The 25424-nt window shown below is 35.8% G+C and overlaps 1 protein-coding gene and 1 non-coding gene across 2 annotated transcripts in view; both read right to left on the bottom strand.

Annotated features, from left to right (window-relative positions):
- Positions 1 to 25424, bottom strand: part of SH3BGRL (SH3 domain binding glutamate rich protein like) — an 83750-nt gene extending 58326 nt beyond the window's left edge. Inside the window, exon 1 of the mRNA XM_066356412.1 lies at positions 25167 to 25424. Within this exon, the coding sequence (XP_066212509.1) occupies positions 25167 to 25211 (45 nt within the window). The 5' untranslated portion in view covers positions 25212 to 25424. The remainder of the gene's footprint in view (positions 1 to 25166) is intronic.
- On the bottom strand, positions 251 to 326 carry TRNAS-GGA (transfer RNA serine (anticodon GGA)). The gene has a single exon. It is a non-coding gene; the product is annotated as a tRNA-Ser (tRNA).

Raw genomic sequence — 25424 nt, 5'->3', positions numbered from 1 at the left:
CGACCGGGATCCACCAGGCACGCCCACCAGGGGCGAAGCTCTGCCCACCAGGGGGCGATGCTCTGCCCCTCCGGGGCATCACTCTGTTGCGACCAGAGCCACTCTAGCGCCTGGGGCAGAGGCCAAGGAGCCATCCCCAGCGCCCGAGCCATCTTTGCTCCAGTGGAGCCTCAGCTGCGGGAGGGGAAGAGAGAGACAGAGAGGAAGGAGAGGGGGAGGGGTGGAGAAGCAGATGGGCGCTTCTCCTGTGTGCCCTGGCCGGGAATCGAACCCGGGACTTCTGCACTCCAGGCCGACGCTCTACCACTGAGCCAACCGGCCAGGGCAATGAAAATATTCACTTTTTAATCACAAAACAAATTGACCAGCATGGTTGCGTAGTTTTTCTGACATCTATGTCATATTTCTATACCAACAACCAATTAACTGAAACCAACTGGGTTTCCATTAATGCAATTCCAACCCTACCTGCTGCTAGGTCAGATTTCTCAAATTAGGGGAATCACAAGACTGCCCTCAATTCCAGTGGCAGCCACAAGTCGAGTTCCCAGGTGACCCACATTCTGCCTGGCCAAGTATAAAATCAAGGGTTCCCACAACCCCCCTTTCAGGATTAATAATTTACTAGAACAACCTATGTAACTCAGAAATGTGCTCTATTTACTATTACAGTTTATTATAAAAGATACAAATGAGCAGCCAGATAAATAGCATATTCATAAGGTGTGGTTTGGAAAGATTCCAAGTTCAGGAGCCTCTGTCTCTGTAGAGTTAGGGTGCGCCACCATCCTGAAACGTGAATATATTCATCAACTTAGAAGCTCCCTAATCTCAGTCATTTGGTGGTTTTTATGAAAGTTTCAAATTGAAGGTATGATTGATTAAATCATTGGCCACCATTCCATACAAAGCATTAAGGGCTCTCAAACTTCAGTAGTAGCTCATCTTAAAACCTCTAAGGCCTATATGTAACACACAAGTTGTACCTCATGTGTCACACTTAATGTCATTTTGTTGGAAAAAAGTTTAGTATTATATACCCAAAATACATAAACAAAGTAAAATGGATTAACATATACTATAGGTTAAAGTGGACTGTTTTTATAATAAACACTTTAATATTATCTACCATTAGAAAATGTCTATACATATTCATGTGAAATCACTGTAATTGTCTTTTCTAGAGCCTTGGCATCTAAAATTGCCTACTTTGTGAAATATATGAGAGAACAGGAAGCCGCATGATCACAGTTTATTTTGTAATAAATTCTGTAAATTGCTAGAGGGTGCATAAATCCAAGAAATGAGTGAAATATGTTATGATGTGAGTTAATGTTCCGGGCATTATTTTATCATTCATAGCTCTCATCCCACTCTCGCCTTAGACTAGTTAAAGCAAGTACAGTTTAAGCAAACTTAAAAAAATTAATTCCATGATTAAAAGTGTATTTGCAAGTAACTGTCATTACTTAAAGTTTCAAAACATATGAAATCATTGTGCCTTTAGATACTTATCAAGACAGCAAACAAAAACAAGTCTTTTCTAAATTAAATTTTAAAAACATAAGGTAACTGCTTTCTTTCAGGGTAGGAATCTATCAAAAGTCCCATCTAATAGTTTTTTCAAAAATTTTTGTGCATTCTTCACATAGACTTGATCCCCAAGGGTTTTGCAAGCAATGAAACAGGATCTCTGTTCGGAAATAGACCCAAAAAAAGTGAGTGTATATGTTGGTGGGAAATGTACAGAAGGGAACATTTTATTTGTCTTTAAGTAGAAAGATAAAATGGAACTCTTAAATGAGAAACTAATTGATTCCTTTAGCAATGGCTCTGGCAATCTACTTCAGATCAAAATAAAATGTGGCAATTTTAAATCCATGAACTAACTGAACAATTTGCTCCTATTTCTAACTGATGTGGGGTCTAACAATCAATTGTTCAACACTTGGTCTTTGGCCTTCCATTTTTCACGATGATTATCACTGTGAAAAGCCCAAAACTTTTATTTCAGGTACTTTACAAATTTACACATGAAAGCCTTGAGAGATCTGTAGTATAGGCAATGTTAAGTTCTACTTTACTTATGAAAAACAAAAGAAGTGACAGAGTTAAGTGAATTGTCCGAGCATGCATTACTTATCAATGTCAGAGCCAGGAATTCTCAGTTTCTCACTGTCACAATAATGAATTACCACAAATTTAGAGGCTTAAAGCAACCGATTTATTCACTTACAGTTCTGGAGGTATGAGTTTGAAATTAGTCTCATGGGGTTGAAATCAAGATGGTGTCAGTGCCGGTTCCATATGAGGGCTCTTAGGGGCATTCTCCTTTCCTCTTCTTCTAGTTTCTAAGGCCCACCTGCATTTTTTGGCTCATGACCTCTTCTTTGCAAAACTCCAACCTATTTCCATCATCATGTTGCCTATGTCCCTTTCTGTAAACAAATCTTCCTCTGCTGCTCTCTTATAAAGACCCTTGTACTTACATTTAGAGCTCACCTCAATAATCCAAGATAATCTTCCCATCTCAAGATGCTAAACTTAATCATACCAGCAAAATCCATTTGGCCATATAAGGTAACATTCAGAGATTCTAAGGATTAGGACCTAGATATCTTTGGGGTTTATCATTCAGCCTACCTCAGGAACAAAACCAAATCTAAGCACATTCATGCTTCATCCAATAAACCAAGGATGACTTGCCCACAGTTATAAGGCTCCCGTGGGTTGTTAGATTTCTGTCTGACTCTGGGATTCTTGCAAAGGAAATAACTCATTCTCTCTCACATACACATACACACATATTGTTAAAACAGATTATCAATGTCGTGATTTCATATAGAAGTGTTTTCTGAAAAATATACAATACTAATGAAAATATAGATAAAGAAGTATTAGAGTCAATTTGCAACAGAACAAAACAATTTCATAGTAATGTTTGCATTAAATTCTAGCTTTAAGAGAGCAATCAGTAGACCAAGATATAGAGTAAAACCAGTCCCATATACCTTTAAGTGATCAGGATGACTGGCAATTACTTAGTGAGTTCTAGCACTGCAAATGAAAAAAAATCTAGATAAACCAGATAATCCCTTATTCCTATCTCAGCCCATCACACCTGCCCTAAAATATCTATACTTCTGTAGATAAATTAATTCTGGAGACTCCACTTCAATTACAAAGATTAGTTTTAACATCAACAATTTATGTAAAATTGCATATTTCTCCCAGTTATATCACTAGTTAATTCTGTAACCTTGGTCAAGTTCCTTCATCATTCTGAAACTCAGTTTTATCTTTGAAGTAAGTTTTGACAACATGAAAAAAATACTTTTAGATTCAAATTTATTAGCATAAATGACATAAATCATCCTCTAGAATAAATATCCTTATTATAGTAAAATTCAGTAAAATCTAAAAATATTACTCATTGAAACCAACAAAATTTTAATTTTCACTCTACTACTACTTCTCAAAAAATTTCAGGGCTAGTCATTTAATATCATTATACTTCAGTTTTCTGTCATTCACTGATGCTTAACAACCTCCATAGAAGTTAAAGATACCATTGCTTATCATCTTCATGAAGCTTTGAGAAGAACTAATTACACAAATATTCACAATATGTTACAGGCTTTATTATGGGAGATCTGACACATTTGTTTATTCACAAAGATTTTAGGCATAGAAAAGCAGAAAGACTTGCTTAATATCTTTCTTGAGACAGAAGAACTTTGAGATTAGACTTTAAAATGCACCTGCTTTTGATTCCTTCTGCTAAACTGTTTTTATACCTATATTATATAGTCAGAAAGTGTTTTACTGACTGTGCCTAGAGTGATGTGTCTCTCTCAGAAAAGCAGGCAGGCATAATCCCTGTAGTGACAGATTAGATATTCCAGAGTTTTGATCATAGTCCCATTTAGACATTTGCAAAATGAGCAGCTCCTTGGAAAAGTGCTCAATTGTTCCATATAAAAATCTAATTCTGCCTCTGCATTACTGACAACATTCTAGAACCTCTTCATTGTCAATTATCTGTATTATGCCAAGAAAAATTCATTAATTTCTATAACAAATTACAAATTACCACAAATGAAGTGGCTTAAATTTCACAAATTTATTATCTTATGTTTCTGGAGTTTCAGAAATCCAAGATGTCTCATTGGGTTAAAATCAAGGTATTGGCAGGGATACATTCTTTTCTGGAGGTTCTTGGGGAGAATCTGTTTTGCTGTTTTTTCCAGGTTCTAGAAGCTGCCCACATTTCTTGGCTCCTAGAACTTTCTTCCACTTTCAACACTGAAATATCTGTTCAAATTATTTTGATATGGCATCAATCTGGCATTGACTGTCTTGTCTCTATCTTTCATTTATAAGGAAACTTTTGATGACATAAGTCCTTCCAGGATCATCTAAAATATGCTCCTAAATCAAGATCTTTAATTTAATCACAACTTCAAAGTCCTTTTTGCCATATAAGGTAACACAGTTACAGGTTCCAGAGATTAAGATGTGGGCATCTTCGGTAGGCCATTATTCTGCCTACCACAATAGGCACTAACATCAATAATTAATTCACTGCAATTGTATACAAGTGACCTGTGTAAATTCACCCAATGAATTCACCCAGTGCATGTAGCCAGAGTTGTCCAATGATCACACAACCTACCCTCCTCAGTTTGTCCTTACAGAAAACAGGAAATTTGAAAATCACTTTTCCATTTAATTATAAAACAGAAGCACAGCTCTTATCTCTATCACAATATTTATTCCAGGTGCCATATACACAAGGATAATCTGAACATACCATTTATATGAATATGCTTTTATTAAAATTTTATTAAATTTCTCATATATATGTATGTATGTATGTGTGTGTGTGTGTATATATATATACACACACACACACCTCCAAAACTGCATTGAAGACCATCACTAAAGATTTCAAGATTAATCACTTCAAAAATAATTAGTGAGGTTCAAATTAGAAGGTGGCAGCCAGGATGGTAAAAAGTATCAAATTTATATATCATATACAATGTCTGAAAGAATTAGGAATGCTCAGTCTGGAGACAGATATCAAAAAAGTTTTTTCAGGAAACTGCATGGAACAAGACCAAGTTCTTATCTCAGGTGAAGTTATCTGATATCAAAGAGAGCATTTACAAATACAAAAATCCAGACCACTGGATAGAGGTTAGAATGAACCACATTTTGACTTAATTGAAAATTATTTTTACTATCTAAAGTTGTCTAACAATGAAACAACCTATTTTTAGAATTAATAAAAGTTGTATTTACTTACTTAATAGTAATAGTAGTGAGTGATAATTAATAGCAGTAAAAGTTAACCAGCTGTCTTACAATGAAATAATCTATTTGAAATATTACTACACGTATTAATGAAGAATGAATGTCAAATTTAAAATGTTATTTAAAAAAGATGTTTGCATTGAATAAAATGTTGGGTAAATTGGGCTATAGTTCCAGTTCACTTAGAAGATTCTATGGATCTAAAATTATACTTTGCCAGTAGATATAATTCCTTCAACATAAAATCTTACTATAATGTTGCTTATTTTATTAAGACAATATTGTTGAGAAAAGTAAAGAAATTTATCAACAAGCATTTACTGAACATCTTTTATGAGCTAGAGATTGAAGACACCTGTGATATAGTACCTATCTTTAGAGAGTTTGATGAAGTGATTGGAATATAGTCACAAAAGACAACTGACAATATGAGTAGCAGCCTTCAAAAAACATATAGATAATAAATGCTAAAAGAGGTTAGATGTAGAGAGATAACTTCCTTAATTTATGGAGCCAAAAAAAAGACTTCATTAGAAAGGAGGGTTAAAGAATGGGTAAGACCAAAGCCTGTAGAATGGGAGGAGAAGAATAACTCATGCGGTGAAAACGCTGTGAACAAAGGCATAGAGGTTGAAATATACCTGGCACATGCTAGTAGTAATCCCAGATGTCTGAACCAAGGAGTGCCTCTAGTGCAGGGCTTCTCACTGATGGCATACAGATGATATTGTACATGAGTGAAAATGTATATCTAATTGTGTGTGTTTATACTAATGTGTTATAGAAAAAAATAGAGAATTAGCACAATAAATCCTTAAGTTCATAGGTATTATTCTTTGAGATAAATCAAGAGCTTTATTAATGTATGCATGCATTCATGCATGCACTAATTCCAAAATGTATTAATTACATACTTTTTAGGGGTTGGGCACTGTGCCACACAGTTTGAGAACACAATGGAGATGAACAATACAAAGTCCCTGACCCCAAGGAGTTCACAGTCTAGTAGGGAAGACAGATATAAATAGAAATTTTCAATTCACTATACAATAAAATATATACATAAGGTTTCTCTAGATTTTATATAAAAAGACACTTAGGGATCTGGCCAGTTTTCTCAGTGGTAGAGCATCAGTATATGCAGATGTCCTCGTTCAATTCCTTGACAGGGCACACAGGAGAAGTGACCATCTGCTTTTCTACCTTCCCCCTCCCCTCTCACACTCTCTCTCTTCTCCTCCTGCAGCCATAATTTTTTTCCAGCAAGTTGGCCCCAAGAGCTAAGGATGGCTAGGTAACCTCTCCTCAGGTGCTAAAAATAGCTTGGTTGTCAAGCAAAGGAACAATGTCCTCAGATAGGCAGAGGATCACCCCATAGGGGGCTTTCTGGGTGAATCCCGGTTGGGGCACATGTGGGTGTTTGTCTCTCTGCTCCTCCTCCCCTCACTTAATTAAAAAAAGACACTTCAGTTGAAGGTGTTTTATGGAGATTAAGGTATATTTAGGAAACTTAATATAGGGATTCTGGGTGGAATAGATTGCAGAAAGAGACCATTCAAAGACATAAGAATTGTTGATTTTTCTTCCAATGAAATATAAAGTATCAATTTAATTCAACTGGGGTTTAGCCTATATTACTCAGAGATATGTATATTAGCAACTGGAGTCTGAGATTCCTAAGTCATCCCTAGTATCAATTTTAACATTATCAACATAACCCATTCTTTATTTTAAAAAAACACACAAAAATAATAAAAAAAACTTTCATAGGAGCAAAAGTTCAGCCAATTTTTACAAATCCATAGGTTTCACCAAAGAATATTTAAAAGAACCTTGAGCTAAATGTAAATGTATAAAAATATGACAAAGGCCTAATTTAAAAACAAACTTCATTTTTTTCAGAAGAAAAAAATAATTTATTGGCCACACTTAGATTAAGGTACAACATTCCTCTTTCTGAGGCTTTGACTTTATTTTTGTATACTTTATATCAGGGGTCGGAACCTATGGCTCACGAGCCAGATGTGGCTCTTTTGATGGCTGCATCTGGCTTGCAGACAAATCTTTAATAAAAATAATAATATCCTGACCTGTGGTGGTGCAGTGGATAAAGCGTCAACCTGGAAATGCTGAGGTCGCCAGCTCGAAACCCTGGGCTTGCCTGGTCAAGGCACATATGAGAGTTGATGCTTCCAGCTCCTCCCCTCTTCTCTCTCTCTCTCTCTCTCTCTCTCTCTCTCTCTGTCTCTCCCTCTCCTCTCTAAAATGAATAAATAAATAAATAATTTTTTTAAAAAAATAATAATAACATTAAGAATATAAAACATTCTCATGTATTACAATCCATTCATTCCCTACTGCTCATGCTCATGGTTGTGTGTGGCTAGAGCCAATCACAGCTGTCCTCTGGAACAACACCAAATTTTCATTGTATAATGCCTATCATACACGGGTCATTGTATGGCTCTCAGGGAATTACATTTTAAAATATGTGGTGTTCATGGCTCTCTCAGCCAAAAAGGTTCCCGACCCCTGCTTTATATTGAACCATAATTTGGTTAAATAGTCCAACTAGAATTATAGTGTGTCCTTCCTCTTAATTAAATAAAATTAATAGAATTGGTGTTAGGGGTGGCACAATTTACATCAGGCTTGAAAGTCTTAAAAAATAGTCCTGGATGTTGAATGGAATACAGTCTCTACTTGTACAGGCTTATGAGAAAACCAGAATTACTTAGTTTTGCACATCATTCATCAGGTCATATGATCTATTATCTTCTTTTAAAAGATGGAAGTTGAGTCAGCTTTAAATCAGCTATATCCAAGCAGAAACTATATACATTAACACCCTCCATATAGTTTCCCTAATTATTTTTTAAATCCATGATTCCAACTCAAAGTTGAGGAAAAAGAAGGAAAAAAAAAAGACTGTTGATAAAATTGACAAACAGAATGATCAGCAGTCCTTTCATTGCACTATCAAAAAATGGAGTTTAAGGAAAATGCAGTTGTTAAATCATACAGGTTGCTCAAAATAAACTTGACATACAAAATGTAGTTAGTACATACAAACCATCTTAATCTCACAGATTAATTGTGATCTGAAATGATACCTCTTAATAGTTATTCTTGATTTAGTCTCAGTCTTCTTCCAACTATGTGATTTGGGGTTAAAACATACTCTGTGCCTCAAACTATCTTCCAGCTTTATAAATTATACTTATAAATAGTCATATCTGGGGTATATACAGTAGGGTTTTATAAAATTTATTTATAATTTAGGATGGTCATGAGTCTAAAGATAACTACAAATTTGCCCTAAAAAGTTGAAAAATACTCAAAAAGAGTATATTTTTAAATATACAAATAAGTATAAGAGTTATTAATAGATTCCAAAGAAATTGAAAGTTGGGAGGAAATCATCTAAGAAGAGAAAGATTATCAAGGAAAAGAATGCGATCATTTTCAATAGTATTTGATTCTCTTTCCAGAACACGGTAATAAATACACAAAATTCTTTATATGTGACAACTTTAATTTAGAAATGTGAATGTCACAAGTAGCATTATTAGCCTATTTTCCAGAGTTGCAGGCCCTATATAATATTTAATACTTTTCTTCTTTCATAAAATATGTCTCCTTCAGGATACAACTTTGTTATTAAACATCACACTCAACTAACTGCAAATCACAGTGCAATCTTTCAAAGACATAGAAAGAAAAAAAAAAACAGAAAAGAAGGGGGAGAGAGAGGGAGGAAGAAAAAGAGAGAGAGAGAGAACACAAACATAAGAGCCCACAATATTTCTCCTTAAGAGAAGAATTATTTTCAATGAAAAAAAGAATAATAAGTAGGATACTATTCTGAGACAATACTAGGGTTTCGAACAAAACAAGAAGCTGAAGTTCTCTTGAAAACAAATTTTGGACTTCTAAAAACAAACAGAAAATCCTATTTTATTTAAAAAAAATAGAGAGGCCATTTTGCATTAACAGTTTCAACAAGTTATTTTGGACTCCGGATAAAAAAAAAATTTTTGGCCCTGGCCGGTTGGCTCAGCGGTAGAGCGTCGGCCTAGCGTGCGGAGGACCCGGGTTCGATTCCCGGCCAGGCCACACAGGAGGAGCGCCCATCTGCTTCTCCACCTCTCCCCCTCTCCTTCCTCTCTGTCTCTCTCTTCCCCTCCCGCAGCCAAGGCTCCATTGGAGCAAAGATGGCCCGGGCGCTGGGGATGGCTCTGTGGCCTCTGCCTCAGGTGCTAGAGTGGCTCTGGTCGCAACATGGCGACGCCCAGGATGGGCAGAGCATCGCCCCCTGGTGGGCAGAGCTCGCCCCTGGTGGGCGTGCCGGGTGGATCCCGGTCGGGCGCATGCGAGAGTCTGTCAGATTGTCTCTCCCTATTTCCAGCTTCAGAAAAATGAAAAAAAAAAAAAAAAAAAGAGAGAGAAAAAAAAATTTTTTTTTTTTCAATGTAACCCAAAGTACCTGCTCTCAATCACATTTTTAAAAATCTAAGTAAGATTCTTTGGAAGTAGAGATAAGGTCATTTCTTCTATTTTACAGAGGGGAAATAACATAGAGATTAACATATTACCTTAAGACCTTTGTTCCCCAATCCAGGACCCCCTGGTTAACTAGTATACTAATGAAGGAAAAGAGTCCAAACAAATTACTATTACACAATATTTAAAAGTCACAGCCTTCCATTCAGAGTTCTAAACCAGCTGTGTTTTTTCCACGACAGCAAGCAGTACAATTCATAATTTCACAACAAAATACTTTTCTGGAAATTGAAACTTTTAAATGCATTACATTAGGTCTTATATCAGCAATACTATAGGATTTGCTTCATTAAAACATCATCATGTATCATAAATAAACACTGCCAAATACTTAGGCTTCAGGGATTTATTGATTTGAAAATGTTAAAAATGCTGATTTTGAGATTAAATTCAATAAATCACAAGTCTCACAAAACAACTCATATATGAGAATATTCCTTTATGGCTTGATCTCAGTGTGTACGATATATAAATATGAATAATACCCACCATGCTTCCTAAAAAAGAAAAGGAGCAAAAGAGAAAAAAATCACCAGACCTATTTCAAGCTTTCCAAATCAAGGCAGGTTGTAAGCTCTTTCAGGACAAAGACCTTGTCCAGAGTTGAACATTTTATCAGCAGATAGTTAGCAGATATATATTAAATTGATAACTGATATATTTCTACATATTATATCATGCCTTACTTCCTTTGCTTCCATGGTTTCAAAAATCCAACATTCCTCTACACTACACAAAAAGAAGTAAGAAACGATCCTCCATTAGTCACCCAGATTTCCACAACCTTAGTTCCAGAGTCTAGGACAACAAGTAATCGAAAGTAGTACTGCAGCATATTACCAAGGGAGGTTGTCTATTTCCTTCTTTGGAGAGTTTACTAAAAGAAAATTGATAACAATCTTTCTGGGACAGTTCACAGGCAGTGCTTAGGTGGACGGACTGAATGACCTCCTGTGATCCCTTCTAGCCAGAAGCTTCTGATATTTTATTTTCAGTATGTTTGATGCTGACTGAAATGAAAATGACCAAAAGTTGTTTTGTTTTTGTTTTTGTTTTTCAATAGATGAGGGACTTCCTGCATTATACTCTAGGTTTCTTAATAACAAGTGACATTAATCACAATAAAGATTAATTTTTCCATGCCCTCTCAATCTAAACATAGTTGTTTTAGTTTAATAAAGCACCAATATGAAAATTTGAAAGCCATCATGCTATTTTAAGAATAACAATTTGGAAAAAAAAAAAAGAATAACAATTTGGAAGTAAGAGAAAAATTATACATCAGAACAACAGAACCCAACTAGATTTTGATGTTTATAAATTCTTGGTAATGAAGCAACAACTGTTGACAGATCTAAAATGTTTGTGGTGTCGTGGTGGGAAGAGTTAGACATCTATTGAAAGGGGAAAGGAAGAGCTAAACTTATCTTTATCTAATTAATGGTGTAACAGAAAGAGAAATACAGATTACTTCAGAACTCAGCCTCTTTGCCATATGCTTGACCAAAGGCAAACACCTAATAGCCGCCACACAGGAAAGTCTAGCTCAAGAGATCGTCATTAAGTTTAACTGTGGCATGAACTAAACCTAAAATAAATAAAGCACACTGATATGGAGAACTCTGAACCAAGCAGTGAAACCATGCCATTGGGAACGCACAGATCCTTGGATGATATGAGAAAAGCTAAGGAGGGCAGGAAGGGAGAAAAATATATAAGATTGCTGGGATGTTATAAATAAAGGAGTTAATAAAGACACTTAAGGGTTCTATAAAGCATAGTTTACACAAAACATCAAGCAAGGTTGATCCCAAAGGTAAAGGAATTACAGAGAAGTCTTAAAGGCATTTTTTCAGACAATGAAAAAGGCGGTTCAGCATGCTTTTTTTTTTCCCAGAATCCAAAGATAACTAGTAGAAATAGTTAGGCAATGAAACCACAAATCTTTAACTTGGTGTCATCACTGTTACATTTGGCTCTAATCAGAACTGTATAATAATTATGATTGTGCAAAATGTTCAAATATAAGAAGAAAGAGCAAATTGTGTTTACGATCTACTTCCCACAACTTTCTTTAGGAAAATGGCAGGAAAACTGAGTAAAAGTTGAACTGAAGTAATAAAATATTGCTGTTTCCAGATTAGTTACTCAAGGAGGAAATCATTGTCAGCATGACTGAAAGGGGTAGACAAAGTACTTTGGAAAATTTGTTGGGGGGGGGGCAGGAGATTGATTCCTGTGAGACTGATCATCAATTTGCATGCAAGTAGTCGCTAAGTACTTCTGCCTTTCAGCCCATCATATATGCTTCCTTTTTAGCCAACATTATAGCTGAGTCCCCCAAACATACATCCCCAAATTTCCTTCCTTATTCTGGACCAGTGAAGTAGCTGATAATTTAATCCTGGCCCTTTTTTTGGTTTTGAGGACCTCAGTCCAGCCTCTAGGCCAGTGAATGGCAAAAAATATTTTCTGAATGAATAAATTTGAAGTTTAAAAGAAAGAGAGAGTACCCAGCACAGCCCATAGATTCAGAATTGGAAATGCTTGTCTACATAATTTATTCAAATTGTCCACCCCATGCAAGGCTCTATTTTTTAGCATTTCTGCCAAGTGTTTATATGGTATATGTGTGTATATATACTATTATGCTTGTTCAATTAGAAATACAGCACCCTCTGATCTAGTAGTTAATAATTTAATTTAAAAGTTTATTGATTAATTTGAGAGAAACAGAAAGAGACATAGACTTGTTCCACCTATATATGCATTCATTGGTTGTTTCTTGTATGTGCCCTGACCACAGACCGAACCCACAACTTGAGTGTATCAGTACAGCACTTGACCCAACTGAGCTACCTGGCCAGGGCCTAGAATTTAATAATTTAATTTATATAGAATCCAAAATTCTAATTTGTTTCATTTCTCTTTCACTGTATTTTTCTTTTTCCTGAATTGTATTCAACAAATCCCAAGTCAGCCCAGAAATCTTAAGTAGGCTATCTGCCTATTGAACTGCCAATCCTATACTCGTTCTATCCTCTTGGAAACTGGATTAAGGTTAGGGGAGAGGTGGCCCTGGCCTGTTGGCTCAATGGTAGAGCATCAGCCCGGCATGTGGAAGTTCCAGGTTTGATTCCAGCCAGGGGACACAGGTGAAGTGCCCATCTGCTTCTCCACCCTTTCCACCCTCCTTTCTCTCTATCTCTCTCTTCCCCTCCCACAGCCAAGGTTCCATTGGATCAAAGTTGGCCCAGGCGCTGAGGATAGCTCCATGGCCTCCGCCTCAGGTGCTGGAATGTCTCTGGTTGCAACAGAGCAATGCCCTGGATGGGCAGAGTATCACCTCCTAGTGGGCAAGCCGGGTGGATCCCAGTTAGGCACATGCTGGAGTCCGTCTCTCTGCCACCCCACTTCAGAAAAATAAATAAAATATAAAAAAAAGGTTAGGGGCAGGGGACTGAATGTAAAAGTTTAAATTAAAAAATATATATTGGTTGTACTTTTTTATGACTAAAATAATCCATCTCATAGCAAGTTAGAACACTATTTTCTAAAACATCAAACTGGTCTTGACTGAAATTTGACAAGTAAGAAATAAAATTGTCCAGCTGTTCTTTATAATTTCTAAAAGAAATTTAACTTTCTGGCATATTCTCTTATATGGAAAATTTAAATTTACTGTTAAAGATAAAGACATGTTTCTACATTGGTCAACACATACTTTATAGGATTTTATTTCTAACTGAAATTAGAAAAGGCTCTTGTGCTCTGAAGACAATGTTGTCTTAAGTAATTTGTATTTGTCTTGATAAGATATCCATTGGCCATTTTCAGATATAAATCATAAAGATGGCCATTTGGTTTCATTGTTTTCTAATCACAAATATTCATCTTCTCTTTGTGTCATAATTTGCAAAATATTGGTTTTAGAATATTGAAGCCACTAGTCATTGATTTAAAGTTAATTCTACAGTGAAATTAAAAAAAAATGAACAATGTTCTGATAAATATATGCTGGGAAAACTGACCAGATTTTTCAAGGCATAATTCTAGTTCACTTAGTTGCGTTGTTTTTTTTTTTATTATTGTATTTATTTTTAATGGGGTGACATCAGTAAATCAAGATACATATATTTAAAGATAACATGTCCAGGTTATCTTATCGTTCAATTATGTTGCATACCCATCAAATATAATCAAGATGGTCATATTACCCAAAGCTATATACAAATTTAATGCAATTCCCATCAAAATTCCAATGACATTTTTTAAAGAAATGGAGCAAAAAATAATCAGATTTATATGGAACTATAAAAAGCCCCGAATAGCCAAAGCAATCCTAAAGAAAAGGAATGAAGCTGGGGGCATTACAATACCTGACTTCAAACTCTATTATAGGGCCACGACAATCAAAACAACATGGTATTGGCAGAAAAATAGACACTCAGACCAATGGAACAGAATAGAAAGCCCAGAAATAAAACCACATATATATAGTCAAATAATTTTTGATAAAGGGGCCAACAACACACAATGGAGAAAAGAAAGCCTCTTCAACAAATGGTGCTGGGAAAACTGGACAGCCACATGCAAAAGAATGAAGCTGGACTACAGTTTGTCCCCCTGTACTAAAATTAACTCAAAATGGATCAAAGATCTAAACATAAGACCTGAAACAATAAAGTACATAGAAGAAGACATAGGTACCAAACTCATGGACCTGGGCTTTAAAGAGCATTTTATGAATTTGACTCCACAGGCAAGAGAAGTGAAAGCAAAAATTAATGAATGGGATTACATCAGAATAAAAAGTTTTTGCTCAGCAAGAGAAACTGATATCAAAATAAACAGACAGCCTGACCTGTGGTGGCACAGTGGATAAAGCGTCGACCTGGAAATGCTGAGGTTGCCGGTTCGAAACCCTGGGCTTGCCTGGTCAAGGCACATATGGGAGTTGATGCTTCCAGCTCATCCCCCCTTCTCTCTCTCTGTCTCTCCTCTCTCTCTCTCTCTCTCTCTCCCTCCCTCTCCTCTCTAAAATGAATAGATAAACAGACAGCGTTGTTTTTTAATAGCTCTATAATAATTTCATTTTCTTTTCAACTATGTTCCTTCTTCTTTGCTATTACCAAGCTACTCAAATAGACTGCTTATAAAAATTAGGGTATCAGGGAACATGCAGATACTCCAGTATTTTCAGCCTTTTGTACAGTGAATTTTCACCAGTGAAATAAAAGTTGGTTTTGCATCTCATTTGCATAATCACACAACTTTCTTTGACTTGTCGTTTGCTTTTGATATTCTTGTTTAATTAAAAAAAGTAAATGCTTTTTTATCACTTCATATTCATTTTGAAATATCCCTTAATTTTTGTGAGCAGTATATTAGTCTATATACTCATCTGTCGCTCACTATACACTGCATTTCTTAACACCTTCCTATCAGGTTGCTATCCTCATTATTTCACTGAAACTCCTATTTCCAAGATTGCTAGTAATTTCCTTATTTTGAATTCAATGACATTTTTAAGTCAGTTTTTATGATTTCTATATAGCATCAGCAACATTGTTCACCTTCCTTGAAAACATTCCCCTACCCATTTCCATTAAAGAATGCCACTCTGATGTCTCAGTGAATCCTCTTCTTTCCTTACCCACCTACTTCTTTCAGATCATCTCAAATGTAAACATTCACCAGGGCCCTGTCCTTATTCACATCCCTCTTCTCATCTCACTCTATAATTCCTCCCTCCAAAGTGAGCTCATACTTTATGTTTTTAGGTAACTCTTTGTGAGTGACTCTCAAATCGACTCTTCAGCTACCATTTTTCCCAAGTTCTAGCCACATATTTCCCATTAGCAACTGAACATCTCTATTTGGATGACTTGCTTCAACTTGAATTTAAATAAGTCATCCATTTATGCATGACAAATATTTATTTAGAAACTTACTATGTATAAGGGTATTCTGAGCAGTAAGAAGTTCATGGTCTGTTGGAGAAGATAGATAAGTTGTTGTTGATATCTTAGTTGAATTTTGAAACAGTACTATTCCAAAGTAGATCGCTACAAAGTATCTTAAATTTCAACACGCATTTATATGAGAAGTTAAAAGCTAGGACATTAATGGTAGAAATATTGACCTGACCTCAAAATCTCTTCTTTTTATGTATGTGACTTACAATTTACTGTGATAGAAACAATCCCTAAAGCTTTAGAAAATGTTCAGAAGAAAAATTTTAATTAAAATTTAATACTGTTATATACACCTTTTGTCTTTTTTTTAACATATAATATTGCATAGAGTAAGTGCTCATCTTCAATCATATGAAATAAAAATTGCTATGCAGCCTGACTGGTGGTAGCACAGTGGATAGAGTGTATTGACCTTGGACACTGAGGTCCTTGGTTCAAAACCCCAAGGTCACCAGCTTGAGTGTGAGCCCATAGGGTGAGTGCATGCTCACCAGCTTGAGTGTAAGGTTGCCTGCTTGAGCACGAGATCATTGACATGATCCCAAGGTCACTGGTTTGAGCCCAAAGGTTGCTGGCTTGAAGCCCAAAATCGCTGGCTTGGGCAAAGGGTCACTGGCTCAGTTGGAGCTCCCTAGTCAAAGCACATGAGAAAGCAATCAATTAAAACTAAGGTGCCACAACTACCAGTTGATGCTTCTTATATCTCTCCCTTCCTGTCTGCCTTTTCCTGTCTCTCTCTCTCTCTCACTTTAAAAAATCAGATAAATTCAAAATCTGGTATAAAATTGGCTTCATTTTGGAACTTGTCACATTTCATACTTACTCCCATTAAAATTCACAAGGTGTTGTCTTGTTAGCTGGCTAACTCTCTATATCACTACCACTACCCCTAATTGTCCTCTCAACAATGTTCAGAGTATTTGAGTAAAATTCACTAAAATCTTTATTTAAGATTTTTTTAAAGTAGGAATTCATTGAAAAACTTTTACCCCAACCATGGTTTCTTTTGATTTCCAAGTATTATTTCATGCATAAGACCAATTAGTTTTAGTTTCTGAAAGTGTAATATCAGATTCCAAAATTTTCAGTAATAAAGTTCCAAAAAACACTTGTAGAAACTTTCTTTTATTAAAATTTTCATTTATATCATTTACATTCTGTTTGTAAGGGTGATGAGCAGAAAAGAAAGGTTTAGTGACCTACTCAAATCACACAGGCAACAGCAGCTGATAATGTATACATCACCCTAAAGCTACTACGTGCTCTAGCTAAAAGCTTAAGAGCCCTTCCAAAAACAATTTGTCTATCTACTTTTAAACTGCCTTATACAAAGTGATTTTCTTATATTGGAATAAAGGTACATGTTCTGCATTATAACTAATACAGTATAGCATACATATACTGAGCTATTATGACTTTGATTTTCTGCTCTGAGGAGCTATAAATTCCTTTTTATATAAATTTTTATTAATTTTAATGGGGTAACATTAATAAATCAAGGTACATATGTTCAAATAAAACATATTCAGGTTATCTTGTCATTTAATTATGTTGCATACCCATCACCCAAAGTCAAATTGTCCTCTGTCACTTTCTATCTAGTTTTCTTTGTGCCTCTCCCTTCCCCCCCTCCATCCCTCTCCTCTCCCTCCCCTCCCAACCACCACACTCTTGTCCATGCCTCTTAGTCTCATTTTTATGTCCCACCTATGTATGGAATCATGCAGTTCTTAGTTTTTTTTCTGATTTACTTATTTCACTCTGTATAAATTTTTTACATGATGTAACAAGCCACTGGAATTATTCTTGGTACTATTATAGACAAATTAATGAGAAGTATTATTTTATAATTTTACAAGTTCATCAGAAAAGCAATTTTTCAATGAATTTTAAATTAGTTACACAGCTACATTCAATTGAGTAATTAATGAATATCAATTAGTAGTTAAAAATAACATAGGGGTTAGGATCATGGTCTTCAGAAACAGATAAACTGGGGGTGCTTTGCTAGCTTTCTGACATTAGTAGTTCTTTGAACTTGTATTCTCTTCTTAAAAGTTGGCAAAATAAGAGTACTGAATTCATTGAGTTCCCACACGAAATGATATAATATATATAAAGTTCCTACCACAATCTCTGGCATATTTTTAACTGCTTAATGAGCAATAGCTCTTATTATTAACAACTAAAGCTGACAAATTACTTGGCATGAGAAATTAAAGTGAGACCATAGATATATCATACTTTTAACATATTAAGTCATTACTTATGCTCATCTTCTTTCTAAGTTAAGTTTATAGTATCACACTGGAATGAATCATTTCTGATATCATACTGCTACTATTAAATATATATTTACTGTTACAATTTTAACATTGAAAAATACACTGCACTTTGATAAAGCAAGTGGTGAAATAGATTTAAAAACTTTGTTTTTTTGTGACAGAGACAAAGAGAAAGAGAGACAGAGAGGACAGATAAGAACAGACAGACAGGAAGGGAAAGACATGAGAAGCATCAATTCTTCATTGCAGCACATTAGTTGTTCACTGATTGCTTTCTCATATGTGCCTTGACCAGGGGGCTACAGGAGAACAAGTGACCCCTTGCTCAAGCCAGTGACCTTGGGCTCAAGTCAGTGACCATAGAGTCATGTCTATGATCCCACACTCAAGCCTAAGACCCCATGCTCAATCTGGTGAGCCCACACGCAAGCCAATGACCTTGTGGTTTCGAAACTGTGTCCTCTGTGTCCCATTCCATTGCACTAACCACTGCGCAACCATTGGGTGAGGTCAAAAAAATTTTTATTTTATGTTGGCACTGTTAACTGAGATTAATATTCTCTGGAGTTTAAAAGGTGAAGTTCTCTTTGTCTTGACTCACTGTTGGAAATTCCCTAAGCAAAAATGTTTGCCCTCACTCTAACTTTTTGATAGTGTCTTACTTCCAGAAAGAACTAAGCCAAAGGGACCGAACTCAAAGAATCATAAAAAAACGAAAAGCCATAAATTACAATAAGTTGGTCTATAGCCTCAAAAAAGATAATTTTCTGGAAGAGACTCAAAGATATAAAAATTCAATATGTGAAACAAAGTCTATTGAAAAATGAGCCTTTGGTTAAGCAATTCACACACACACACACACACACACACACATATATATATATACTGGAATTATTCTTGGTATTATTATAGACCAATTTATTGAGAAGTATTATTTTTATAATTTTACAAGTTCCTCAGAAAAGCAATTTTGCAATGAATTTTAAATTAGTTACACAGCTACATTCATTTCACTAATTAATGAATATCCATTAGTAGTTAAAAATCTCATATATATATATATATAAATTGTACATGGAAATGTTGCTTCTAAACTTCCTACCTTCCCTAATCTCACCTAATTCTCAGGCAGATTATGAATACAGACACAGTTGCTTGGTTAATCAACATCAGTCTTTTTCTTTCTTTGCAAAAATCATATCATCTTAAATGACAATTATAGATTCCTAATCACTTGATAAGATTTTTATGTACTATTAATGTAATCTCTGTTTGATACCCATACACAAAGGGGATGTGTAAACAAAACAGTGTTTAGGAGTGAATTCTGGAATCAGAACAATCTGAGTTCTAATCCCAATTCTGCCATTTGTAACTCTTTGATATTAAGCAATGTACCTAATGTTTTTGGGTCTTAGACATACCCTCTCCAGTAACATGACAAGAATCTAATAGTAACACTTTCCTCACAGTGTTAATATAAAGATAAAAGTAATTGAGATAATGTATGTAAAGCACAGGGCACAATGCCCTGATGCATATGATGAATAAATAAATATTAATCTTTACTATTATTAGAGTTAAATCTTGATTAATCATGTTAATGGAAAGGTGATAAAACAAAAAAGCCCTAGCAGCACTGACACTGAATAACTTTAAATATACAACCTTTGAAATGTCATGATATTTTCAAACTTATATTTAATTTTTGCCTGATGTCTGGCAATCTATAACACTTCAGACCAACTAATGAAGCCAAAATGTAAGGGACTGGGCTAGAAAATAATACCTTTGTTTTGAATTCTTCCCTACTGGCCAAATGTATGAAGTCAGTTTTGCTTCTCATATTGCTAAAACCTGTCATCATAAATGAGTTGCTCCTTTTCTTTAAATGTACAATTTGTTTAATCTTGGTATGGATTGGAGGAAGTAATTAAGTACCAGGTTTAAAATTTCTTCTGGTAAACTGCAAAACAGAAGTGAAAGAAAACAGATAGGTCGGCCTAGCATGCAGAGGACACGGGTTCGATTCCCGGCCAGGGCACACAGGAGAAGTGCCCATCTGCTTCTCCACCCCTCTGCCGCACCTTCCTCTCTGTCTCTCTCTTCCCCTCCCGCAGCCAAGGCTCCATTGGAGCAAAGATGGCCCGGGTGCTGGGGATGGCTCTGTGGCCTCTGCCCCAGGCGCTAGAGTGGCTCTGGTCGCAACATGGCGACGCCCAGGATGGGCAGAGCATCGCCCCATGGTGGGCGTGCCAGGTGGATCCCGGTCGAGTGCATGCGGGAGTCTGACTGTCTCTCCCTGTTTCCAGCTTCAGAAAAATGCAAAAAAAAAAAAAAAAAAAAAAAAAAGAAAGAAAACAGATTGTCTGATAGTCACCAACAGATTCTCAATCTGTTTAATTTTATTAGTAAGAAATAAAATAAAACATTCACCGTTGATAATTCAATTAAATCAGAAAATATTCCTGTAAAAGGTATATGTTTGATTGCACAATATATATTTTTGAAAAGAATTTAAAGATGAATACATATAATTAGAACATGTGACCTGAATTTATGTGTGGGGTTTCCATTTATTTTTTTCCAGGCCAACCCAAGGCAAGGACTGACTTAAGGTTTATTGAGAAAAACTCTTCCTTAACAGAGTAACTAGTCTTTGAGCTAGAGATAAATCTACTTTATTCTCCTTTCCTACCACATTATGATTCTTTTACTAAGTTCCACAATACATTCTTTCCTAAAACCATTTGAATTTAAGTATCTTTCTAAATGCCCAACAATTATCATCATTGATAACTGTGTTTCCCAAGGCCCTATAAATTGGGCCAAAGTATTCTAAAGGCTTTATCATTGCTGTAAAATTTAGGAAATCAGTCACCAAATAGAGGGCACCAAGCAGAAGGTGCTGATCTTGAACTCTTGCATTTGCCATGTAAAAGTTGCCCATTTTCCAGGACATCCAAATGCATGTCCAAACAGTCATCTGATGAACAATTTCTGATTTTGCTCTTCTAAGTAGTTTATGAATAGCTTTAAACAGCATTCAATGAAACCTTAAAGGCTATGACAAAGACCACTGTATACATCAAATCAATGTTTAATTTGTAAATACAGAGACAGATAAGCAAAAATACTATGTCACCTAAGATGCAACTAATTGAGAATTATATAGATGAAGAACTATGTCTCATTACTCTATAGCCATATTATGTGAATGAAAAAAATACTGCATCTAGTTGTTCATTCATTTGCTATCACAAATGTTCATTTTACTCACTTGTTTTATAACATGTGCACTAAATACTACTATAGGAAAGAAAGTATACTTCATTTGCTAAATGCTTTAGCAATGTATATGCTTTAGAAGTCAAAAATATATGCTTTAGCAGTCATAAAAGAGATCATTTTACAAAAGTTATTCTATAAATAAAACTCTCAGAAATCATCTATCTACTACAGCTTTAAATTTTCTACCCAAACACACCTAGAGTGCATAAAGACCACAAAATGGAGATCATTATAAATCTAAGGAAAAGAAATATGGAAAGAAAAAAACTCCCAAACCCATTAAAACCAAGCTATTAAAACGCCATTGTTGGCCCTGGCCGGTTGGCTCAGCGGTATAGTGTCGGCCTGGCGTGCAGGGGACCCGGGTTCAATTCCCGGCCAGGGCACATAGGAGAAGCGCCCATTTGCTTCTCCACACACCCCCCCCTCCTTCCTCTCTGTCTCTCTCTTCCCCTCCCGCAGCCAAGGCTCCATTGGAGCAAAGATGGCACGGGCACTGGGGATGGCTCCTTAGCCTCTGCCCCAGGCAGAGTGACGCCCAGGAGGGGCAGAGCATCGCCCCCTGGTGGGCAGAGCTTCACCCCTGGTGGTCGTGCCAGGTGGATCCCAGTCGGGCGCATGCGGGAGTCTGTCTGACTGTCTCTCCCTGTTTCCAGCTTCAGAAAAATACAAAAAACAAAAAAAACGCCATTGTTTTTTCTGTTAAAAGTTATTAAGCTATAAAAGCTCTATGCTTACTATTCTTTTCCATTGAATGCAAATTTACAGGGTAAAACAATCTCAAAAAATAAAGCACAGTATATATTGCTGTTATAGCCAATCAAGACATGCATGAACAGTTCTAAACAGGCAAAAATCAATTCCTATAGACAGACAATTTGGGAATTGCATTGCTGCTAAATGGTTTCCATAAAAAGAAACAGTATTAATACCTGAATTTTCATGCTTTTACCTATAAAAGATCACTTAGAAATGTACATGTCTTTGCAATATCCCTGGCTTGGAATGAATAGTCACTTTCCCCACTTATTGATATTCATCTGTAGACATACTATGTTCCTTTCAAACTAACTTATTTTTTCTATTACCCTATATGTATATATCCAGTCAAATGTTCCACTTACAGGACTTATTCCTTTCCATACCTCTCACCTCATGTCCACAATTATCTCCTCAGACACCACTGGGAGGATATATTGTTTAGTGTTTAAAAACATGTTATTTGTATTCATATAACTTGCATTAAATCCAAGCTCTGTGGCTTACTAGTTCTGTGAACATGAGAAAGCTGTTTAACCTTTCTGAGCCTGTATTTTCTTATCTTAAAAATAGAGATAATCATAGTGCTTGATTCATAAGTCTACAAATTGTCAAGAAAAAAGGAGATAGTATCTAATACACTTGTTTCTACTATCATTATTATCGTTACTATCAAGAAATCCATTACAAAACCCAATATACTTGCTTTCATTCCTAAACTTTTGAGACGTAAGTGTTGTTCCTCCATATTGGGGCAGAGATGAGTACAAGTTTAAAAACTTTTTTTTTAATCAGGCTATGATGGAAAGGGCATCTTGAGAAAAGGAAAGAATAAGTTAATATTGTCTTGCAATTCTCATAGAGCCTACCCTGCATAATAACATATCTATTATTGGTTATTTTTATGAAAACTACTAGGAAGAGTCAGAAAACAGTCGGAGATTACCAATACAAAACCAAAAACTGTATTTTAAATGTTTTTCAGTGAACTACACTTAAGTTACTTAACAGGAGTATCTTACTTTCTGTAATTGTTGGGTTCTCGTGATGTTTGCTGCAGAATTTCTAAATCATGTTTTAAAAACAACATGGCATCGATGTTGAAGGAAAACCTTTAGTGTTATAAACTGAAGTATCCTCATTTATAGTACCCCCATTTATAAAGGATCTCTTCCTGAAGTACACTCACTTTTTATTGTTTTAATATTATTTTAAAATGCCATAAAGTTATAATAAAACAAGGAATTATTTTGGCAATATAGCGGTAAAACTTTGATAACAGGTTCATCAAAAGTATTACTGCAACAACAAACAAATCTCTAATTACCCATAAATGAATGAAATTGAAACAAAACACAAGTAGCATAGATATTTCTTATTTGCATAGTCTTCAACAATGGAGTCTAAAAATGAACATAATAAGAAACAACAATCATTTTTGAGGCTTTAAGAAACTTAAGGCTTAACACAGAGAGACACAGTGGTTCCTACATGAACAGAAACTCTGAAAGTTTCTCTTGAATCTGCTTTTGGGAGAGGGCTAGAAGAGTGAGAAAGGAAAGAATATATAGTAATATTAAAATTTCCTTTCACCTAAAATGAAACTAACATCCTGATTTGTTCAATCTAATTAAGAGTTTAAGAGTATTAAGCCAGTCTATAAAACTTTCTATCATTGTATTGGACTTGAGACTGAGCAACCTAACCTTTAAAATATCAGAATTAATATATATGGAAAATAATGCAAGACACTCATAAAGCAAGGTTCAAAAACAATATAATTTTTTTTCAACCTAACCTTGCTCAAAAATGTAAAGTTTTCTATTTCAAAACTATCTAAACAATGGTGGCCAGACAAGACAAAGTTTAAAGTTCAAAGTTCTTGTGATTTCACACAACCTTCAGTTATACTACAAAACCTCTTAGGGGGCAAATAAACAAACAAAAACATGGAAAAACTACTGCTCTAAAGCTCTGAGGAGGGAGGAGGTTTTTACATCCTACATCTGAACCCAAACATCCTCTCTTGCCACTGTTGGCTTTCCTCTTGAATTGTGAAAAACTGACACTTTCATTTATAATGGATATACAATCAGCTTTCAACCTAGTTTATCCTTTTTCTACCCACAGCTACTGAGAATTTGGGATTATAAATTAAATGTATGTAAACTGAGGGGAGAATGTCCTATTATTTGAAGAAGAAGCAACTTCAGTCTACCACTACACAAGAAGCCACACTCCTTAGTTCACTTTCCATTTCCCAACGTATTTTAAGAAGGTAGAAACTGTTAAATGTAAAATCTATGAAGAGAAGCAAAAGTCAAAATAAGGGATAATATGAGGGGAAAGTAAAAGGTCCCTTTTCCTTATTTTTTTTTTTAAACTCCCAACTTGGTATCATTGTTCCCAACTTCCCTTTCCATTCTGTCTAGGTCCAACAGATTCTGTATGCTGAAGTGAAACACCCTCTCCTACATGCTAGCAAAATAACTCTGACTATAAGGGTATTACTTTCTGGAAATAACTCCAGTGCCTCAGTAGGCCTCCACTCAGTCGCTATCAGTTAGAGCATGTTTAACATCCTTTAAGATGGGCATTACTGACCCTCACCTCAGTTACTAGAGCCCATATGTCAAATGTCCCTCTCTTGAAACTCACCAGTGTGTGATTTTTACCTGACGCCTTCCCCTAATCTTAAACTCCCTATTCCACCATCTCACATCTACCAAAACTCAGTAGCTTCCTTTTTCCTTCAAAGAAGAAATGTGGCCCTAACGTCACAAGGCAAACAAAGCAAAACTCCATGGCCAAAATGAAATCGATGCAACAAAGGAAAGAAAAAGAAGAAAGGGGAGGAGGAGCGTCTTCCGAAAAAGAAGCTTCCATAAGAACTTCTGCAATTTAACGGTTCTGGCGCAGCAGAAACTGGTGTGAAGGAAAACAACAAAGGTGGACTCCCCACCCTCCTTACCGCTGTTGAGCCAGAGGAAGATGCAATATACACGCGGATCACCATCCTGACAACAGCTGCTGCGGTTGTTTGGGTCCTGCAAATGGCTGGAGAGCGGCGCAGCAAAGGCTGGAATTGAGCTAAGGGCTGAACAGAAGTTGGAAGAGAAGGGTTGGGGAATGTAAAAGGGGAACTCGCCAGAGCGCCGCCTCCTGCCTTGGTTGCTTTCACTAGGCTCGGAGCTCTGCAGTCCTAGCCCCAAATCCCGGAAGGCAAAGG

This window comes from Saccopteryx leptura, chromosome X (genome assembly GCF_036850995.1).
Source record: "Saccopteryx leptura isolate mSacLep1 chromosome X, mSacLep1_pri_phased_curated, whole genome shotgun sequence".
Classification (NCBI taxonomy): Eukaryota; Metazoa; Chordata; class Mammalia; order Chiroptera; family Emballonuridae; genus Saccopteryx; species Saccopteryx leptura.
Note: the sequence above shows the minus strand (reverse complement) of the source record. Positions and strands in the feature narration are given on the sequence as shown.